General features: G+C 35.4%; 1 protein-coding gene across 1 annotated transcript in view; it reads left to right on the top strand.

Annotated features, from left to right (window-relative positions):
* Positions 1-23015, top strand: part of TDRD9 (tudor domain containing 9) — a 201520-nt gene that overhangs the window by 59206 nt on the left and 119299 nt on the right. Inside the window, exons 3-6 of the mRNA XM_072630074.1 lie at positions 13278-13375; positions 14474-14695; positions 15178-15300; positions 21270-21350. Of these exons, the coding sequence (XP_072486175.1) occupies positions 13278-13375; positions 14474-14695; positions 15178-15300; positions 21270-21350 (524 nt within the window). The remainder of the gene's footprint in view (positions 1-13277; positions 13376-14473; positions 14696-15177; positions 15301-21269; positions 21351-23015) is intronic.

Genomic DNA, 23015 nt, shown 5'->3' with positions numbered 1-23015 from the left:
CAATAAATAATCATTTTTAACACAGTACATATCATATAAAGCAATTCCAGCTTCTGGCCATGTGATGCTTCTTTTAAAGCATTTACAATATAGACCACAAACCATTCTTATTTTAACATTAACCAACTGAAGTAAAAATAATAATGACTATGTATGCTAACCCCACAAGCCCTTGACCTGATTGTCTCCATACTATTACTAAGAATTAAAGGATGCTAACTTATTGTTGTTGGTCTAAAAACATAGGCCTAATAGCTTAATTTTAGACTTAAACTCAGATGTTTCCCTACCAACAATCTACTATTTAATAGATCTAGTATTATGCTTACAAAACTTTTGATCATAGGAAATTGCCATTAAGAGTAGGGACATTTCAGGGGAGCATCTCCTAATTTTATGTCATTCCCGGGCAGGAGTAAATTGTCAACTGTCATCCAGTCAGGCTTAAAGTCTGCCAAGTATCAGTGGGAAAATTGAGTCAGGAAAATCCTACCTCAGCCTAGGCTGAACAGTCATTTCCCCAACCTTTGCATGAGATCACCTTTTTTGCCTTTCATATCAGCATCTCACAGGCTCACTGGCATCATGGATCAATGGCTCAGACAGTCTCTCTTGCTATCCACACCTGGAGTTAGACTCAAAAGGACAGTCAGTTGATAGCCCCATAAAATCTTAAAATGACAAGCTCCAATAATCAGTTTCAGATATGACTCTAATTTCACATTGGCCAAGGAACATCTTTCGAAGCAAGTCTTAAGAAGTAGCTTGCATGCCTTTCTATGTATACATGTTCTAATTCTTGACTAAATAACAATCAAAATCAAATTTACCATTAAAACCATCTCATAGATTTAAATTTGTTTCCCAAGCTTCTCTATACCTTTATAACCCTGCTCATTCTAAAAGAATGAGCTACACATATGACAAGTTAAAACACTAACTTCAACTTATGTTCATGAAAGGAATTCAAATCAAAAACAGAAACATTTAACTTTTCCATCAATGCAAAATATCATGAGGTTACCTGCCTCTAAGAAACATAGATTGAAATTCTTTTCCCCAAACTGAAAGTGTCTCTGATTTAGTCTCAGTAATTAATTCAGTCAGTTGTTTTTACATGTAAAGACCTTATTCCAAGTTGGGACTTTTGTCAGTTACCCCAAAACTTTTAGTCCTATTTGTTTAAAAGGGCCCTGGAAAACCTGCTTTGTCCCATGTGAACTGGCTCTCTAGAGACCCATAGAGGCATATGACCAGGCCCTACCAATCTAATTCTCCAGGTCATTGACCACTCCCATCAGGACCATTCCTGGAACCCCCAGACCACCTGGGGCAACCCCGGACTCCTTCCTCAGTCCCTCTGTAGATAAGATAACAAACTTTGACCTTCTTTAGCTGCAGGAATCCTTGAGATGAATTCATTTGAGCAGGACCCAGTGTATTTACCCCTAAACCTCAACAGTTCCATACAATTACAGTCAACTTTAAATCCCAGTCTTGTTCTATGGAACAATGATATAACATCACATTTATACTTTGGCTTCCTTTCCTTTATGTAATTATTCCCATAATATTCAGAAAGAATGTTCCCAAGGATTTTATCTTTCACAAAACCATATCAGAGTACCCATTTACCCAATTAATTAAAAACAGCAAGATTCCACTACTTGCATTGTGCTTACATTTTAAATTATCTGCTTTGATTATAGAAACATGCCATATAGATGAAAAGCAAGAACCTAATTAGAGATCATCTCCACCTTTATAGTCTGACTCAGAAATAGTCAAATGGGAACACATTCCTTTTCAAAGGAACACAATGGGGAAACTGAGCCAGAAGGATCCCATCCAAGGCTGAGGACACAATTGTCCCCTTAGGCTTGTGCATTAGATGGAAGGTTTCACTAATCAAAAATTTTACCTGGACTCACATCTTAGATCTTAAATTTATCCTAAAAACCCATCATTAGAGATTATTTATCACCAAAACAAATTCCTTATTTAGGAACTCCATCTGAGTTCAGATTAGATCTTAAGAAGTCCTTCTGTAATGACTGGACTTCAAAAGGAGAAGGGGGATGGGGCTAGGAGGCTTCTAGTCTTATAAAATTATCCCAGAGCTTCCAGGTTCCATAAAATTACAGATCTCCCTTATCTTATCACTTATCTTTCAACACCCCACCCCAAAACCTAAAGTTATATATATATATGTATGTATGTATATTAGCAAACAAATACAAATATGGTAGGTAGGCCTTTCAAAAATCATACAAAAGATTTCACAAAACATTTCTTCATACAACAAATATCTTCCTTTTTTAAGAACAGTTTACAATTTATCATGAACCTAAATGGCAAAAATTACAAAAGATCTAAAACCAAGGCATTTTCACATTTGACCATAAGCTTCCATTTACAAACATACTTTTGTAAATGCTTGGTTCATAGCAAAAACAATTTTAGTTAAAACTTCCTTCTTAATAGCAGAAATAAACTTTTTAACATACTTAATACATCCTTAGATGAAACAGGGTTGAAAATCATACTCATATATAAAAATGTATATGTATTTTTTTCCAAAGATTCTCATTTTCTCAATAGGAATTCTGCAACACAGAAACTCTTGCATAGAGTTCATAACAGCTTTTTAACAATGCCATTTTTAATATAACAGCTTTTAGATTTACTTAAAAATTTAAAACTATTTAAGTTTACTTAAAACTTAAAAAAAAAAAAAAAAAAACCAAACCATTAACCCATTCAGGTGAATGCATTTCCATATCACCTTGCACAGAAATTCATCTCTTTACCATCACGTGGGCACACTCTATCACTTGATCAGACAGAGTCATCTCCAGTTTTATCGAGCTATTAATTATCAAATCAAGTTACATGATTTTTCTGTCTCCTTAAAATAACTTCCTCACATCCTTCCCACTTACTGATACCATCTGAAGCTGATACAAAGGTCCAGAACAACTATCTAGGGACAAAAGGGGTTTGAATAACCCCCATTTATTCCCAGACCTTATCTGCCTTCCATTTATCAATCAAACTTTATTCATCTTTCCAAATCTCTCAATCCCATCACTCAGATTATGCAGCTTTCCTTTACATTTTAACCATAGGACAAGATAGGTCAGAAGTTATTACTTTTTTATCCTTTTCTAAAAAAGTTTAAAATTGTGTTAGCTTAAAATATGCTTAGCTGAACTGTCTTTAGCCTTGGTAAAAGAGATCTTATTAATTCTAAACCAGTGTTAACTGGGTGGGCTTGACTTACCTTCCAAGCAGGGAACTTGGAAACTTAGTAATTCATTGAATTGTAACAATTACTGATAATCACAATAATTGTTGGTTTTCCAGTAAAGTTTGAGGTCAAAAGTACCCTGACTTTTAACCCATCCTATGACTCTTTCTCACATGATCCTTTAGTCCCTCTTTCTAGTTAGGAAAAACTATACTTCCCATCAGCTCCCTTGGCAGTAAGGAACTACAGTTGCATTGAGGATTACACATAACTTTCAAAAATCAGAGGTAATCTCTTTTTAATATTTCTTAGGTAACATCTAGATTATTGTGTTTAACTCTGGGGGCCATAGTTTAGGAAGGACAATTGATAAATCTGGAGACCCTAAAAAAAGAGGACAGTGAGGTTAGTGAAGTACCCTGAGTTTGTCTGCTGTGAGAATCATTTGATAGAACTGGGAAGGTTTAGAAGATAACAAAGGTTTGGTGAAATCTAGGGCCTTATCACCAAAAAATGAATCTTCGTCTAGAGAATAGATGATTATGGAACAGAGTTGTAAATTGTGTCAACTATTAAATGGTCTCTGGGGAAGAGGAAGAGACTTGACCTGTTGAGATTCCAAAGGGCAGAAACTAGAGCATTGATGAAAATTTTGGAGCAAATTTATGCATAATGTCAGGAAAAACTTTATAAGAAGTTGAATGAGCTGACTCATGATGTGATGTGTGCCCATTCTTTGGAAGCCTTCAGCTGAGTCTAGGTGATTACTTTTTAGATATGATATGGTATGAATTCCTTTTGTGTATGGGATATACTGCATGGCTGCAACTAATATTCTAGGATTCTTTGATTCTGTTTATGTTAAAAAAGATCACTGTTACTGACATTGAAAAAAGTGGCCATGGAAGAAACTTGAAGTTATAAAAATATTTTCTAGTTACCAAAAAGCAGTATACTTTGTGTACAGTGTGTATGTATGTGTTTGTGTATTTATGTATGTATGTATATGTATTTCTAGATGGATGAATGAGTGCTGTAGTTTCTTTGTATATCATATTCTGAATAATAGGCATTCTTCATGCATTTCTTTTTCTCTATGGATTGTTAAGAAAATCCTTTAACTGATAATTCATCTTAAACCAGAGGTTCTATAGACAGCACAATTGTCACCCCCAAAAAAAAGCATCTGAGGGGATCTTAGCGTCTATAAGGAATTCCTTTTCAACTTGGACTTTGTTCTGTCTCTCCTCCTTCAATGGCAAACACCTTTGGTTAACCTTTCTTGGTAGCAGCCATCAGTGAATGATCAAATGAAGTTATACCTATTTATCTTACAAAGAAACTTCTACAGTGTTGACATGTTCAAGGGACTACCTTGTTGGATAGCCTTTACAAATAAATGGTACAAATATGGTCTGATATAGAATTGCTTGTGAAAACCTGCTTGTTCTTTTCTTGTGACTTTATTGTGAATACTTTTTGATGACATCTGTAGACTATTCTCATAAAATTTTTGTAAAGATGGGAAAGTAGACTATTTAGTTAAATAGTCATTGATATTCTTTTGAATAGCCCCTTTTTTGGGGGTGCTAAGATGCTAGTTTTCCCCACACCTTTGGTATCTTCTTCCTCCTTCAGATGACTTGAGACTTGATTCTTTAGTGCCCTCAAAATTTCTAGCACAGAGAATTTTTATATACATTTGATCAGTTACATCTGTTGACTTCAGTGACCTTAGAACCTTCTCTGTAATTCATGTTAGAGTCCATGTGTGTTGTCTCCACTGTTTTTGGTGGTGAGAATAATTTGTTAAAAAATTCTTAGCAGTGTTTTCACAGTTTTGTTCTGTGTATGTATGTCATTCCTCACCTGTCTATCTCTTGTTCATCTCTCTTATATGTCCCTTCTGTTTACTTCTCCATCTATCTTCATCTTTACTTGTTCACTTCAGATTTTCTATAACTCTCCCACACCCTGAAAAAGTATCCCATTCTGTGATTTAATCTGTAATATACTGTCTGTTGGGACAGTGCTACTCGAGTACTGTGCTCAGGATTCTTCTATTTTGCTTCTGCCTCTGCCAATCTTCCCCCTCCCAAAAAACATCTCTCTGGAACTATCTGCTGACCTTGTATCTAAGGACTTTTCGCATTCCAACTTAATTCTCCCTCTGTTTCTATTCTCACATAATTCTTGGTTCCAAACAATATAAACAAAATTCTTCCCTTTCTCTTGATAGGTATAGACTTAAGGGTGAGAATAGGATAAATAGTTTTTCTTTGCTCCACATATTACTAGGATTTTGTCTTTTTTCTGTTTTTTAAAGGTAAGGGAATGAGGGAGAGAAAAATCATTATTAATTTTTTAAAAAAGAAAATACTTTTTATATCTGATGAACATATTGCAGTGTTGCTTTTTTGGTCTGACTCCAACAAAATTCTGTTTAAAATATTTCAAAACAGTAAGCTTTTCAGCCTTTAAAAATCGAGTAGTCATTCTTTGTAAAGATAAAAAATTCTAAGTACTTAATTATGGCAATTGTGTATATATATATATACATATACATATATACGTACATACATATATACCTTAAAACTACTTAGAAGTGCTTAGTTAGTATTGATAAGAATTGCTGTACATGTACTTGGAGACTTCTACAGGTGTTCCTTGTACTGCTTTTGGCTCTAGGATTTTTTTTTCCCTCATATAAAAATTCAAATAGAAGGAAAAAATGAGGGCATCCTTTGAAGTGTGTCAGTTTCAGATAGTATCAGTAAGTGGTGAGGATGTGAGGAAGTATTTTAAGGAGGCAGAAAAATCATGTAACTTGATTTGATAATTAATAGCTTGATCAAATTGGAGATGACTCTTATCTGATCAGGTGATAGAGTGTGCCCACATGATGGATTTTGTTTTTCTTGTGTTCTTAATTTTTTGGACATGACCAGTGGGGGATATTTGGTTTACTTGACTGTACGTATTCATAATGAGGAGAATGTGAACTTAAAAACAAAAATTTAAAAGTAAATGGAAATAAAAAATAAAGATTAGATGGAAGGTAATGTGAAAGGGGAAACTTTAGCAACTGGAGGAATTTGGAAAGGCCTCTTGCAGAAAGTGGTATTTACTGTAAGTCTTTTCTTAAAAATAGTATTTTTTCCCAAATTACATGTAAAGACCATTTTTAATATTCATTTAAAATTTGGAGGGGGTTATTTCCTTCTCTCCCTCACCGCCCCCTTCTTCAGACAGAAATTTATTATTATAGGTTATGTATGTGTAATCATGTAAAACATTATTTCTATATTAATCATCTTGTGAAAGAAGAAACGGATCAAAGGAAAAGAACCAGGAAAAAAAAAAGTGAAAATTGTATGTTCCCTCTGCATTCAGATTCCATCAGTTCTTTCTCTGGACGTGGATAGCATTTTCCATTATGAGTCTTTTGGAATTGTCTTGTACTGTCGTATTTCTGAGAAGAGCTAAGTCTTCATAGTTGATCATTGCATAGTGTTGCTTATGCAGTGTTCTGGTTCTGTTCACTTCATTTTACATCAGTTCATGTAAGTCTTACTAGGTTTTTCTGAAATCTCCCTGCTAGTAATTTCTTCTAGTGTATTCGAGTATATTCATATACTACACCTTGTTCAGCCATTCCCCATTTCATCGGCATTAGCAATTCTTTGCCATCCCAAAAAGAGCTGCTATATAAATATTTTTGTAAATATGGGTCCCTTTTTTTTTTTGTGCTCTTTTTGTTACCCTAAGTGCTGGAGGGAGAATATGCCAGGCATTTGGGGACAGCCAGTGCAGAGACACAGAGAGGAGGGGTGAGGAACCCCAAGAAGGCCAGGGTGGGGGAAGCAAGATTGTAGAGTTCGTATAGGAGCCTGGAAAGACAGGCAGGGAAGGTTCTTCTGTGAATTTACTAACTTCACTTAACTTCTAATTTTCCTTTAATTTAAAAGGCTGTGACCTTAGGTCTACATGTGTGGGTCTTGTGATGAGATTTTTTCATTTCTTAAGAAAAAAGAAAATGTTCTGCTTGCCCTAGTTAATATAAAACCTGGTCTTCTTAAGGTTGTGCATGCAGCATGATTTTTAATAAACCAAGGCACAAAGGAAGAAGGCTGTGAACATTGTCTGGGGAATGCAGTTAGTAACTGTATTTGCTTTGCTCTTCCCTTAGGAGTAATGATTATTGAGTCATGAATGATAAAATGATTGTGTGACCCTGTGTAAACCAGAACTCTGGATCGTTGGGGCTCCCCATCCCACTTGTCTGGTCACTGACAGGCAATGCTGACCTCCCCTGTCAGCAGAATGGGATCCCAGCCAGCCCCAGCTGCTCTACTTGTCACTGTTACCAGCATGTGATGCCATTGTGGCTGTCTGGTCTCTACATCACATCTCTCATGCTCCTGCTGTCAAGCCTGGCCCTTGTACCAAGGGAATGAGGGCAGGAATTATCAGTACTTTTTTCTGAATGCTCTTCGTACTTCCTTTCATTTTCTCTTCAACAGTGGGCCTGGCGAAGTAGAAATAAAGCCTCTTTTTCCTTTGGGACCCAAGTCTGTCACCCATGTACAACTTTCTCTCAGCTCTGGGTATCTGGTCAGTGCTCTGCTCTCTCTGGTCTCTCTCCATGCTCGATTCTTGATAGTCCTGTTCCCTTTCTTTTAAAGGCAAAGCCCACAGTTGTGCCTCAGGTCAATAGCAGCCATGGCACAGCCATTATCCCTACTGCCATGACTATTAATCATCCTTTGGGTTAATACATATTTGAGTGTAGGGGGTTTGCTTTATACTTCATCAAGAAGATCTGATTAGAGTCTCAAATGAAGCATCAGTGGGGATGTTCAGACCAAAAATAAGCAGATTATTCAGGGCCAGAGCAAAGGTCTTTATTGTGTATCTTTATTACTTTGACCAGATGTTCTCGTCATATTTCTTACATTTATAATTTTTCTTATGGTAAAATTGCTACCACTCTTTTTGAGGGAATAATTTTCTGTCAATTATTTTTAAGGAAAAATATTAAGAGAATGAAGTTAATTAAGAATCATCAGGATTTCAGCTTTGCTCAGTCATTGGGGAATTTCTTTTAATGGGTAATAAGTATTATTTTTGAATTTTACAGTGGATTATATGTCTGATCATCATGATTATTTTGGATTTTTTGCTTTTCTCTGGATTAGTATTTTACTTGCCCTGTATCCATATGATATAAAGATGACAGGGATATAGAATGTAGACATTTTCTGCTTGTTATGTTTGCCACCTTCCCCCTGGCAAAAAAAAAAAAAAAGGTATGTTTGGTAACAAGATTTGCTCTGTGTTAGAACTGTTTCAGTCAGTGACCTGGAAACTTCACATTGTGTTTTGTTGAAATAATTCTCACACAGTACATTTCTGCCTCATGGAATGTGTTTTCATTATATAAAATTTGTGTCCATAACTAGCAACCTAAAAATGATCTATAAGTATATAGGTACACAATTCAGTTATTTTTGCATGATAACCAGCTAAAATTCTACACTTAGTTTTTGAATACTCGATAATTCAGAGTGTTGCTATTGACTTCATAGAAGCTATTAAGCACTGGTTTAATTTTTTATCACTAACATACCTATTTTCCAAGTTTTGAACACTTGTTTTTTGGATTACTACTGCTGATAATATTTATATAATAATAATTTCTATAATGTTTCAAGTATTACAAAGAACTTTACCTATACTGGCTCCTTTGATTTTCATCACAACCCTATTAGATTGGTGCTATTATTATTCACATTTTAGCAATAAGGAAACTGAGGCATGGAAAGCTTAAGTGACTTGCCTAGGGTCACACACTTAAGTTATTAAATATCTGAGGGCAGGTTATAACTCAAGTCTTTCTGAATCTAATTCCTGTACTCATTCTACCTACCTACTTTTTGCCACCTACCTGCCTGCCTGTCCCTCAGCTTTCTACTTTCTAGAGTTAGCTCCCTGGTGCTGTATAACATTGAAACATGGGGACCTGTCTGGCCCAGGGGCTCTTCTCCATGATCTCCTTTCTTCACTTTCAGGGAGTTATGCAAGTGCCATATTTATTTTCTCCTTTAGTTCTAGATCAGTTCAGTCTAACTTCTTAATTTTTTTCTCACATATGCATTTATATCCTCTCCAATCCTTTCCCTCTTTCTCTTCTCTCTCTCTCAACAAAAAAATAATCTCATTTGCCTCAGATCCTTTTAGAGGAAGGTAACCCTTCTGCCTTTTGGAAAGAGGCAGGGTAACTAAGAATCCCAATTATGTTGGCCATCAGGTAGAGTTTCACAGTGCCTTACATTGATTTTGTGATATTTGCATTTCTGTCATAATTAAATATCTGCTATTTATGTTGTAATAGTCCCCTTCTTAGAGGAGCATGTGGAGAAAACTGGAGTTTTGCAAGTTTCTCAAGCCTCTTTATACACATCACAGGTCAAAATGGGCAATAAATTATCCTTGAAAGGGATGGAAATGGGACTTAGGTATGGGGAAGAAAAGGACCTAAATAGAAAGAAAACTTGACATTTGTTGAGATGTTGGAGAGTAGAAGAATACTGTTCAGAGAGAGAGGAAAGAAAGTAAGCATGAGTTTAAATGCCTGTGGTGTGCTAGGGATTGTGCTGTATGCTTTATAAATTTTATTTGATCCTCATGACAAGCCTATGAGGTGAGGACTATTATTACTTCCATTTTACGGTTCAAGATACTGAGGCAGATAGAAATTAGGTGACTTGCTTATTGTTCCACAGCTAGGTAGTTTCTGAGGCTGAATTTAGATTTGGACTCAGGTCTTCCTGCCTCTGGGCTCAGCACTCTAACATCTGCATCATTTAGCTGTGGGAAGAAAAAATAAAATTTTTGGCTTGGGATTAAAGAATAATATTGAAGCACTTCCTAGGCAAGAGGGAACTAGATGATCTGAGGAGGGAGCAGTACCTCCAAGGAATGATGCAGCAGAGTCATTGAAACCATGAGGTGATGTGAACGTCCAGTAAGGTCAAGAGGATATAAGAGTCATGGTTTGTGACTCTGCTGATGACCAAGAAAGTTACTTGCTGATCAGAAAGTCATGAAGAGATTTGCTGTTTTTCTTGTGCATACATCAAAGAAATAGCTTTCCATGGTTCATTGAAAAGAATGATGACCAAGAAGAACCTCTACAAAGTGATGCCCAGATTGCTTTTAAGTCTTGGGTAAGAAACAGGACCACTATTTTGTAAGAAATAAGGGCTCTAAGTATTGTTCTTCTCATTTGTGCTTCTTGAAGATGAGGGAGGCAGAATGGCAGAACTGATTGATGGAGAACATAGTGCTGCTTGAGAGGTGGTTACTGAAAAGGGAGTTTGGATTTCTGGGCCATGACTTAAAATGTAGGGATGAGAGGGTCAGGGACAGAGTGCCTCAAATGATGGCTTATAAGAGGGCATTTGGTTGGCATATCTTGTATATCTAATCAAAAGGGTTTTTAAACTCAAAAGGATGGGGGAGGAAGAAAACTACCTTTTTATATCTACCAAGCCAGATAATAGGAAGAATGACAGTTGAGATCACCAGAAGTTCACAGAAACAAAATCCAAGAAAGTATTTAGTGGTAAAATTTATGGCCTCATTTATATACATGTTGAAAGGTGAGGCAACAACCAAGAGAAGGCTAACTAGAAGCTCCAGCCTGAGGAAGAAACATTGATCTCTTTGGTACTATTGAAATTTAAGGGAACAGAGGGGTAAGGTATGATCTTTGTAACTGGAATATAATTCTGGATTTGCACAACATATTGAAAAAGGTTAGGTAAAGAGGGTGGGGCTTATGTTAGGGGAATATCATATATTAAGCAGTACACTTATGTGAGGAAATCCAGGGCATCCAGAAGGGAGCATAGCATAGTGCATACATAGAATATGCATGAATACTAATGAATGAGAGGGAGAAGTAGTGATTTTCATTAGCAGGAAGGAATTTCTTTCTTAGTGTAGAAGTTTTGGGATGTTCTGGGAAAAGAAACCATGCCTCTGTAGGACTTTTTGTTAAAGGAAGGAGAAAAAAACTGGGCATAGTCTGACAGTGCAGCCTTGATTTTGGTAAAGCAGACTGATTTTAAAGGATCCAGAGAGAACATTGGTAGAATCCCATGGACAATAAAATTCTACAGGGAAAATGAATTGCAAAGGGGTGGGAAACTCTTAAGAATGAATTTCTCAATATACATAGAGATAATTCATTGAGGAGGAAAATGATGGTTGTCTAAATAGTGATGTGGATGAATATAGAACTCACTAACTAAATTAGATTTAAGAAATGCGCCCTGTCTTAGCAGAAAAACATGAATGTTACTAATTGTGCCTATGTATGTATCAGGGAGCAGGAAATCCATAAATTTTAAAGTAATATTAGACAAAGAATGAACTTCATTACACCTGAAATCCTTTGAAGGAATTCAGAAGATCCTTTTAAAAATCCACCTTGACCTGGGAACTCTGGAATTTGGCTACAATATTCCATAAGAGTTTTCTTTTTGGGATCTCTTACCAAAGGTGATTGGTAGATTCTTTCCACTTCTATTTTGCCCTCTGATTTTAGAATATCAGGGCAGTTTTCCTTAATTATTTCTGGAAAGATGATATCTAATGTCTTCTTTGATCATGGTTTTCAGGTAATCCAATAATTTAAAAATTACCTTTCCTGGATCTATTTTCCAGGTCAGTTTCATTTTTCAAATGAGATATTTCACTTTGTCTTCTATTTTTTTCATTCTTTTTGGTTCTGTTTTATAATTTCTTGATTTCTCATAAAGTCATTAGCTTCCATTTGCTCCATTCTAATTTTGAAGGAATTATTTTCTTCATTGAACTTTTGGACATCCTTTTCCATTTGATCCATTCTGCTTTTGAAGGCATTCTTCTCTTCCTTGGCTTTTTGGATCTCTTTCGCCATTTGGGTTAGTCTATTTTTTAAGGTGTTATTTTCTTTAGCATTTTATTTTTTGGTCTCCTTTAGCAAGCTGTTGACTCGGTTTTCATGATTTTCTTTCATCACTCTCATTTGTCTTCCTAGTTTTTCCTCTACTTCTCTTACTTGATTTCCAGAGTCCTTTTTGAGCTCTTCCATGGCCTGAGACTAATTCATATTTTTCTTGGAGGGTTTTGATGAAGTAGCTTTGACTTTGTTGTCTTCTTGTTGTATGTTTTGATCTTCTTTGTCACCAAAGTAGGATTCTATAGTTTAAGTTCTTTTACAATGTTTACTCATCTTCCTAGCCAAATACTTGACTTTCTAGCTCTTTGTTTAGGTAATTCTCTGATTGGGGGGGGAGGGGTGCCAGTGGGGGTGGGAGTACTGTCCCAGGTTCAGGTATTTTGTATCAGCTGTTTGATCACAGTCATTCTGTCTGTGGGCCCAGAGCTCTGGAAGCAGCCTCTGCTGCTGCTGCTGCTGCTGCCGCCACTGCCACCACCACCGCCACCGCACCCTCTCCCAGGTTTGGGGCTGGACCCAACCAGATTGTGGGCTCCTCTTTTACCCAGGTCTCACAGAGTTTTTTCCCACTGACCTTCTTGGTGTTTGTGGGTTGAGAATTCTGGAAACTGTCACATCTGCCAGTGATTCAGTCCCTTGAGGCCTGCTCTGGCCTGTTTGTGCAGGTACATCTCACTCAGGACTGCGTTCCACTCCCTGCCTGGTGCGAAGGTTGTTTTAGGCTGGGGATTTGTTTCACTCTGTCATTTTGTGGGTTCTGTAGCTTTAGAATTTGTTTAGAGTAATTTTTTACAGGTAATTGGAGGGCTTTGGGGGAAAGCTCAGGGTAGTCCCTGCTTTTACACCACCATCTTGGCTCTGCCTCCAGCAATATGTAACTTTCAAGCCATCTTGTTTTAATTGTAAGTAGAATGGTAGGTGAATTTTCTAAGTTGTCTTGTATCTTGAAAAAGTGTTAATTTGCATTGTAGAATGTAAACTCTTAAAAATTTCATTGCTGTTTTCTCCCATTCCCAGGTCTAAAGCTGCCTTCATATAAATCAAGCAGTGTGCCATCTATCACAGAAACAAATTACAAATATCCTGATTTGCCTATAAATCGATGTAAGGAAGAGGTAAACAATTTATTTTAACATAAATGTGACTTTATTTTTTAAATTAAGAAGCAACCATAGATATATCATAGTTGTAGAGCTGGGAAGGGCCTTAGAGGTCATGGAGGTCAAGGAGCCCCTTCATTTTATAGGTAACTGAAGCCCAGACAGGTTAGCTCTCTTGCCTGTGGTCATACAGCTAGCTAGTAGATAAGTATCTGAGACGGAAGTGTAACCCAACTGCTTAACTCCCAAGCCTGGCACTTAATCCAATACTATTCTGTTTCTCATTTTTTTCCCTAAACAATCACACGGTATAAAGGTGCTATACCTTTAGTCAGCATACATTTACTGAGCATCCACTACCATCTTTAAAGGCTTTGTCTTTCACATTATAGGAGAAAGGGATACAAAGACATAAAAGACACAATCTCTGAACTTAAGCTATATATGTTTCTTTTGTTCATTTAATTTTTATAAATTTTCACTTTTAACTTTCATTTGTATTTTATCTTTCACATCTCACACATCCTTTTCCTCAAAACTCTTTCTATGACTAAAGATCTGTAAATGTAAAAGTGAAGATTCTTTGGTAAAGTATCTGTTGTAATCTTCTTATAAAACAATTATCCAATAAGTACATGTTTTATGTACTTAGAGAGCAAAGATATTTGCATATTAGGTATTTTTTGTTCTAAAGACCCTTGTTCCATTAAACATTTTAAATTTTAAGTATATTGATTTACCAGTGGAGAGATATTGTAATATAGATATATAAAGCTAAATAATTAAAACTCAGTTTTTATTTCATTTGAGCTTGCTTTGATTTTTAATATTTGGATGACTATATTTAAATATAATTAATTTTCAGTGTATTCCCATGTGTTTTATTTAATTCATTTAAAAGCATTATTCTGTGAAGTGATTAGACTTTTATCAGATCCCCAAAGGAGTCCATGATAAAATAAGTTTTCATCTTTTAAGGTTCTTTCTGGACTCATGATCCTATGTCTTATAGGTTTAAATTGTTATTACATGGATAATAGTTTCCATTTCTGCTCAGTTTTTTTTTCCATTGAAGAGAAAATTGTTTTTTTTTTTTTTCCTTTCTAATTCCAGGTTATTTCCTTAATAGAAAGCAATTCAGTTGTAATTATTCATGGTGCAACTGGTAGTGGAAAAAGCACCCAGCTTCCTCAGTATGTCTTGGATTATTATATTCACCGTTCTATATACTGCAACATTGTGGTTACTCAGCCACGGAAAATAGGTGCTAGTAGCATTGCAAGATGGATTAGCAAAGAGAGATCTTGGACTTTGGGTGGTTTGGTAGGATATCAGGTAAGTTTATTATAGAAAACAAGCAAATTTTTATTTCTGCTTTAATTACTTAGCCTGTATCATCTAATAGTATAGCACACATTTTGTAAACTTTTGAATACCAGATGTTTATGGATCAGAAATATAAGATTTAAAAAAAATTAAAGTTTAATCAACATTTTTTATTCTTCTCTAAATAAATGGTTATCGAATGTTCAGTGTTGCCAGACTTTAAACAAAACAAAACAATACAAAAAACCAACAAAATTTCCCCCAACAAAAGAAGGCATGTTGCATAAACCAGTCTCCAAACAGAGGAATTTTAAAACTGTAATTTTATTCTGACCCGCCACTGAATTTTATGCTGGATGATAAAAGACCAGATGAAAAGACACAAGATAATTATTTCACTCAAAAAGGGAAATGGTAATAGTTTTTAGTAATTGACATGAACTATTTAAATATATAAACTTCCCGTTTCCTTCTTTCTCCTCCCGTTTTAGGTTGGACTAGAGAAAATAGCGACCAAAGACACAAAGTTAATTTACATGACTACTGGTGTGCTGCTTCAGAAAATAGTTGGTGCCAAAAGTTTGGCAGAATTCACTCACGTCTTTATTGATGAAGTAAGTTTGAAAAAAAATGATTTGTTCTTCTTGTAAAGAATCAAATTGAATACATGAAAGCATTTTGTAAAATTGTAACTTGCTATACAATGTAGCTACGGGTTTGAATGTAAATGAAGTAATTGAGTTTCATATAAAGTATTTTGACCATTTCAAAGTTAAAAATTTTTTCCCTCATGTTTCTAAGATATATTTATATGTGGATAAAGGGGTTTGAGGGTTCTGATCATATTTGTTGTTCACGCTGCCAGCTTTAATCTTGAGCTGTAATATGGTAAGTGCTACTAATTGCACATTGTTGCTGCTTTTTTTTTTTTTTAAGCCAATTCTATTCACCCATTGAAATGATAAGCTAGATTTCACTTTTTGAGGATTGTCAAGATGAAAACACTGGCACCATATGATTCAACACATGACCTTTCTCCTCTCTTTCTTTGGTCCTGGAACCCTTGATAAACCTGAGCTCCTGCTGGTACCTGCCACCAAGTGAGTCAGTGGATACCACATGGATGTGTTAAGCCATGATAGAATTGGAAAATGTGAATCAATGTGATTTTTTTCTTTGAAGTAAAGGAGTCATTGAGATCTTAATGACCATGTTTTCTTGAGGAAAAATTGACTTTCACACTCCAGTTTTTATTTATATATATTTTATATCACACATGCACACACATATACATTTGTATACATGGACATGTATGTATGCACATATGTATACACATGTATACACATATATTTACATAGTTGAGTCTTAGAAAAGTCCTTAATTTTGTGAAATTTGGGAACAATTTTAAAATTTAAGTTAATTTAAGTAGGCTTAGTTCTAAGAAAGATATGTGAAAAACTGAATTTATAAAAGAGGTAAATTAAGGGGTATTTATTTACATCACAGACAATTTCTTTATAGATCAAGATGGTTGGATTACATAATTTTTTAAGTCTTTTATATTTCTTAATCCTTTCCCTTCTACCTATCCTGCTCTTTCACACAGAATCTGAACTTTGCCTTTGTCAATGACCACTGGTTACTTTGATAGTCCATTTTCCTGTGCACTGGCTTCTCCTTCATATGTAGCCTTGACTTCATATACCGTGTCCTAACTTAATAAATGCTTGTTGAATTTCATGCTCTGCCAGTTAGATGATTTGGCCAACCATCTTATTCTCATCAGGGTTAAAATGTTGGAGAGACTAATGGACTCTGTCAGATTGTTCCACTTTTGGCATTGATGGATAAAGCCACAAAATTGAATTGATTTTATCCGCAGTTAGTTTCCGGTACATCATCTCATCTGGGTCCCTGCTGTTGCCAGTCACTTTTTTCCTACAGATTACCTGCCATATTTCCTAAATGTTGGTGGGTTTTTTCCTTTAAGGCCCCAACTTACTTCCCAGGTTCAGATTGTTAGAGTATGTGGAATAACTTTTGCTTTATATCCTAGTTTATAAACTTAACTTGTCTAAAAATGATGGAATAAATGTGCCAAGTGAAAAATAAGACCATACGTAAACCCTTAATGTATTGTATTGAATAGTAAAAAAAATTGACATCAAATAAATTGCAAGTAACAAAGTATATTTGCTCTATGTCCTCATAGGAGTCCGTTTGAAATTCTGCCTTTGGCTTTGTCAGTGTATATGTTCTTCTCAACCGATTAACCTTTGCACAGAGCTGCCCATGTTAACATATTATCTGTATTCATATTTATAGTTTTTAAAGTCCCCAGATGTGCAGAGGACCTTTCTCCTCATTCCATTTTGATTTGATTCTTGTTATGTGTCATGTAAGCATGTAGATATTTGTGACTTCACTTTATATTGTAGTGTGGCTTTGATTAATGGAATTTTACAATTTCTGAAGGTTACAATTGAACATCATCACTCACAGGGCAATGAAAAGTTTCATTGTTAAATATGTGTAGGCAGCAACAAGGAACTATAAAAAAGAACAGGAATAAAGGAAATCAATGTGTATATCTAGGCCACTTCCCCCAATCAGAGAATAACCATACTGCCAGTATGAATAACTACTCTGTGTGGTTTCTATGACCATGTCCACTGGAAATAATAGCTTATGAGCCCCCACTGAATGGTTTAATTTTTCTTTAGGCAGCCAAAAGAAGCAATTAAAAAAAGCAAAAGCGTTTAATGAGAAAGCATGGTAAAACTATTTGCTACAAACCATTCTCCTCATCATCGTAGGACATACTCTCTCACAAGTATTTGTACCAGCATTGGGGAGAATGAGTAAGCCTAGGGATCATACGTAGGGGGAGTCTCTTTGGAACACAATCTATGAGGAGGTGTAGGAGACTGACCTGAGAAGAGGTGCTGTACATACAGGCAATTTTCAAATGAAGAAATGAAAGTTAGCAACCATATGAAAGCATTCTCTGAATGATAAATAGAATATAAATTAAAGCAAAAATTTCATACCTGTCAGATTGGAAAAATATGACAAAACTTTGTAAAAGGCACATTTTAAGAAGGACATTGATATTTTACAGTGATCTAGAGGAACCAGGATGGTGAAGGACCTTGATATGAGACTTGACTCAAAGAACTGAGTATATTTAAAATGACAATACGGGGGGAGGTAGCTGTCTTCACATATTAAAGGGCTTTCATATGAAGAAGCAATTAGATTTATCTTTTCCAAGGGGGCAGTGCCAGGAACGGTGGGTAGAAATTACAAAATATCTCAGCCTCTAGGATTTCCCTTTCCTGTTGAGGTCTTAAAGGAGAAACTTGGAGGAACTGTTTGTTGAATATGTGTATGAAAGAGATTTCCTATTGTGTATTTTTTTGGACTAGGTGGTCTCTGAGGTCCCTTCCAACTCACAAATTTAAAAAAGCTCCTGTCAATCAAATTCTCTTATTCTATGCTAAAACCTTTGTAGACTTCTAACTTGGATTTATCCTTTGTTAAAGATAAGAGTTTAGCGTTTAGATTTTTCTGGCTCTGTGTTCTTTTATTGCAGTGTTTTCATACCTGTCAGATTGGAAAAATATGACAAAACTTTGCAAAAGGCACATTTTAAGAAGGACATTGATATTTTACAGTGATCTAGAGGAGCCAGGATGGTGAAGGACCTTGATATGAGACTTTTTGCAGTGTTTATTATTTTGAAAAGTATTGACATGACATGACATGACATGACAGTTTTCATGTTTTGTTTTTTCTGAAATAGTGTTCTGGGAGAGGCAGAACGGGAGAGTGGGATGTATCATATGGATATGTGAATATACATATTGTCTTTATTTAGCTTTTGTATCCTTCCAGTGGAATATAAGCTTCTTGAGAAGCTTGACTGATTCATTTTTGACCTTATGTCCCTCAATACTTGGCAGAGTTTTGGCACATAATAAATTTTTAACAAAGGCTTGTTGTTTTGAATTTACTAGATCTTTGGATAATGAATCATCCTGATATAAATTTGATTTATAAACAAAAATGAACACATCATTTGAAGTGGTGCGGATATACCAATAATATTGGGCCTAAAAACAAATATGAATATAAGAGCTAATATTTGTTTGCCACTCATTTTCCCATTATCTCTTTTGTGGCTTTTCTTAAGGAAGTGAACTTTTAGATGTCAGCTCAAATGACAAAATTTGCTAAAATCTTATAATCATCCTGTGACTGGAATTAAATTTTTAATATTACTTTTATCAGTTAGAAAATGTTATTGGAATAAATGATTGATCTTAAAAATGATAGGTGTCAATAAAACTAACTTTAAAATGTTTATTATAAGTTCAAAGTGCTTTTTACACTCAATATTTTTGTCAGAAATGGAGGAGGTTTTTTTTTTTGGTACCAAAGTAGGTATCTAAATAGTGTTAGGTCTGGAGTCAGCAAGACTTGAGTTTAAAATTGACTTCACATCCTTATTACTTGTGTGACCCTGGGCAAGTCATTTAGCCCCTGTTTGCCCCAGTTTTCTCATCTGTAACCTGGAGATTATTGGTATTACCCACTTTCCAGGGTTGTTGTGAGGATCAAATGAGATAATAATTGTAAAGTGCATAGTAAGAGCTATATCATGTTAGATGCTGTTCTTATTGTCAAAGTGTATGAAGTGCTTTCCTCACAACCACCTTTTGAAATATCTAATGCAAGTGTTATCCCCATTTTACAGATGAGGCATTGAGGCTTAGAGAAGTGACATCACTTCCCCAGGGTTGCACAGCTTCTCAGTGGCAGAGCAGGGGCTTAATCCCAGAGCTGAAGATTCCATGTCCAGTTTCCTTTTCACTTGATTTTGTTGCTTCCTTAGAGTAGTAGTGCTCAAAGCCTTGTCCTCCAGCCTCTGAGAGTTCCCACAACTTTTTCCATGAAGTCAAAACTATATTCATAATAATACTATGTCATTATTAGTTTATTAAAATATTTCTCCTTTTTCCAACTACATATTTGTGTGAGATAAGATTTTCTAGATGCGATTTAAATAAAATACCGCAATAGATTATGTGTAGGATCAGATATGAGAATCCACTTGTCTTCTATTAAGCCAGATATGTTTTCAAAAATATATAAAGCAGTGCTACTCTTGCCACTAAATTTTGTCTTGGAAAATAGTTATATCTTCATAAAAACATATTTATGTTAATGTGCAAAGAATTTATTATTATTTTAGAATTAATTAATAAATTTAAAAAACACTGAACTTAATTTCCAATATGATAAATATCGATAGATATAAATGACATAGTTAAAAGTTCTTTGGCAGTATTCATTAATTTTCAAGATTGTAAAAGGATGTTGAGACCAAAATGTTTAAGAATCACTAGTTTAGAGTGTCATTTGTTTCACTGTGAGATAATTGTCTAAATTGGGATGACTTTTTCAATTGTTCATGATTAACTCTCACAAACTATTACAACTTTGAATGTGCCTTCTCCTTTTCTGCTCACTCACTCTCCCTAATCCTCACCAGTGTTTCCATTTTCTCCAAGATTTTAGTTTTCTTTATTTTTCTTTCTTGCATAAGTTGGTTGGTATCATCAGCCTTGTATCAGTTTTTGGGGAGAAACTGAGCTGCCAGATCTGATCTTGACCTTTCAAGGCCAGATGGTTCGATGGAGTGCTAAGGAATAAAAGATTTTACTTTAGAAGAAACCTTTTTTTTTTTTTTGAGTAGTTTGCTTGTGCATTCATTGACAGCTATGGAATCCTGAAATTAGAAAGAAGTTCACCTCATCTAGTTTAGGCATGGTTACCTGAGGTCTTTGTTGGTCAGTTCTGGCCCCAGGTTATAGGATTTTAGATCTAGAGATAGTAGATACCTCAGTTTGTCATTTGGTCTAATTCCTTCATTTTTACAAAGAAGGAAACAGTCCCAAAAAGGTGAAGTGACTTGCTCAAGGTCACACAGGTATGAAGGATTGGGTGAGGGGGCATATATTGTAGAAGAGGTATGGTAGAATTTGAACTCTAATCCTTTGACACCAGAGGTAGTGCTCTTTCCACTGTACCATGCTTAACCTTTCCAAGTCTGCTTGTCATCTGATTTAGATTACCTGGTAATGTACCTTGTTAGTGTGACAAAATTGTATCTCATCCTTCATGACCTTATATCAATTTAGGATGGGACAGTGGAAGTAGGTAAATATCTTGCTCATGTTCTGAAATTAAACTGACTCTGTCGTGGTTTATACTTGTTTAAAGGAAGTGTTCAGACTGTGATAGGCATTGGATGAAGGCAGAGATGTTTTGCAGGCAATATCTGATGTCACATCAGTCCTGGTGTCCCTTTCCTGTTAGACCAGTGGCTTCATTTCAGTTACAACCTGTTAGCAGGTCCGGTGAGTAATACTGCATACATGGAGTGTAGCACAGGTGTAGGGATTGGACTCAAATAATTAATGTACCAAAGTGAAAAAGAACTGATGCCTTTTGTTCTTCTAATAGTGTCATGGGGGATACTTGATGCCTGATGTTATTATCTTCATGTTTTTTGTAGGTACACGAACGTACAGAGGAAATGGATTTTCTCTTGTTGGTTGTCCGCAAACTTTTAAGGACAAACTCACGTTTTGTGAAGGTGAGCGTGACTTCTCTGAATGATAATAAAATGCTCAAGGTCAGATTGTGTCATTGTCTTTACCTACTATTTTACCTGAATTTAAATTGAAAATGGGGACTTATCAAACTCAATAACATGTAAAGTATCTTAGTTCTTGTGAGAAAGCAAGCTAGAGGGCATTTTCCTATGACCATGGTAATGTGTTTTGAGTACTTTTTAAATAAAATTACATTAATGTCCAAAATTTGCTTCAGGCTGTAGAAAAATCTAATGATAGTTGACTGTAATGAAATGCTTGATATTAAAGACTTGTCTTTGCTGAACTGAATGCTTTAATTTAAAGGCTCAGGAATGAATTTAAAGATTAACATTAAGTATTAAATGACAACAAACTATAATTAAATTCAAATAACTATTAATGTGATACTATTGAAGAGGCTTCATACCACTTCTGCTTATTTAATATGATTCCGTTTCATGGACAGTGTCCTCTAGTCAAATTAACCTAGTTGTAACTGTTCCCTGAAGTCCTTGTTTCATCTCGACAACTTTGTATTTGTCCCTTCATGCCTGGGATATATTCCCTTCTTACATCTACCTCTTAAAATCTTTGACTTCCTTGAAGGCATCTCTCAGATGCTGCCTCCTACACAAAGTCTTACCCATTTCCTATTTCCTTGCTTCTCAAATGACCATAATATTTACTTATCTATTATATGCATGCTGTTATCCTCCCAATAGAAATTTATGTTCCCTGAGGGCTGAGAACTACCATGTTGTGTTTGTAGTCTCTGTGCCTTGTCCATGGCAAATGTTTATAACAGGGATATTTTCATACGATTTCTGGTTTGCTTATTTGGACTGGCTGTTGTGAGGAGGGGGAAGGGAACAAGCATTTTTTAAGGGCCTTCTTATGTGCCAGGTACTAAGCTTTAAAAATATTATCTTATTTGATTAAATGAGAGATAATTAAATTAGTGACCACTCTGAATTATATAAAACACTTCTAAAGACATATAGATTTCATACTTGAAATCTTACTAGTATCTTATTTAGGGAGAACTTACTATATTACTATATTAGAACCTTCTCTTGTAGAGATCTGTAGGGGAAAGCATTTTGGAATGATTGATAATTGACATATCAGTATGCAGACTCATGCTTCTAAGGGATTTAAGAGTATTTGAAAAGTATTCTTTTAAAAATAACTTAGAATTTCTCTCTTGAAATATTCTAGGGGTGGGGAACCTGTGACCTGAAGGCCACATATGGCCCTCTAGGTCCTTGAGTGCAGCCTTTTCAGTGAATCCAAATGTCACAGAATCCCCTTAATAAAACAATTTGTTCTGTAAAACTTGGATTTGGTCAGAGGGCTGCACTTGAAGACCTAGAAGGCCACATGTGGCCTTGAAGCCACAAGTTCCCCACCTTGGAAGGGATACTATTAGTTTAGCATGTGATTTTTTTTCATAAAATAAGGTAACTGTGTTACAGTGGCCACAAACTCTGAAATAATGGAATCCAAATCAATGAAGCTTACTTATAATGTCCTAAAGTAATAATAATAAACATTTACTTAATCCTTCAAGATGTACAAAGTCCCTTTCTCTCAATAATCCTATGAGGTTGGATAACACAAACATCATACCTTCTATTTGACAGAAAAGAAAACAAAATCTCAGA

This window comes from Notamacropus eugenii, chromosome 1, assembly GCF_028372415.1.
Source record: "Notamacropus eugenii isolate mMacEug1 chromosome 1, mMacEug1.pri_v2, whole genome shotgun sequence".
In the NCBI taxonomy this organism is placed as follows: domain Eukaryota; kingdom Metazoa; phylum Chordata; class Mammalia; order Diprotodontia; family Macropodidae; genus Notamacropus; species Notamacropus eugenii.
The sequence above is the reverse complement of the archived record's forward strand: the minus strand, read 5'-3'. Positions and strand labels throughout refer to the sequence as shown.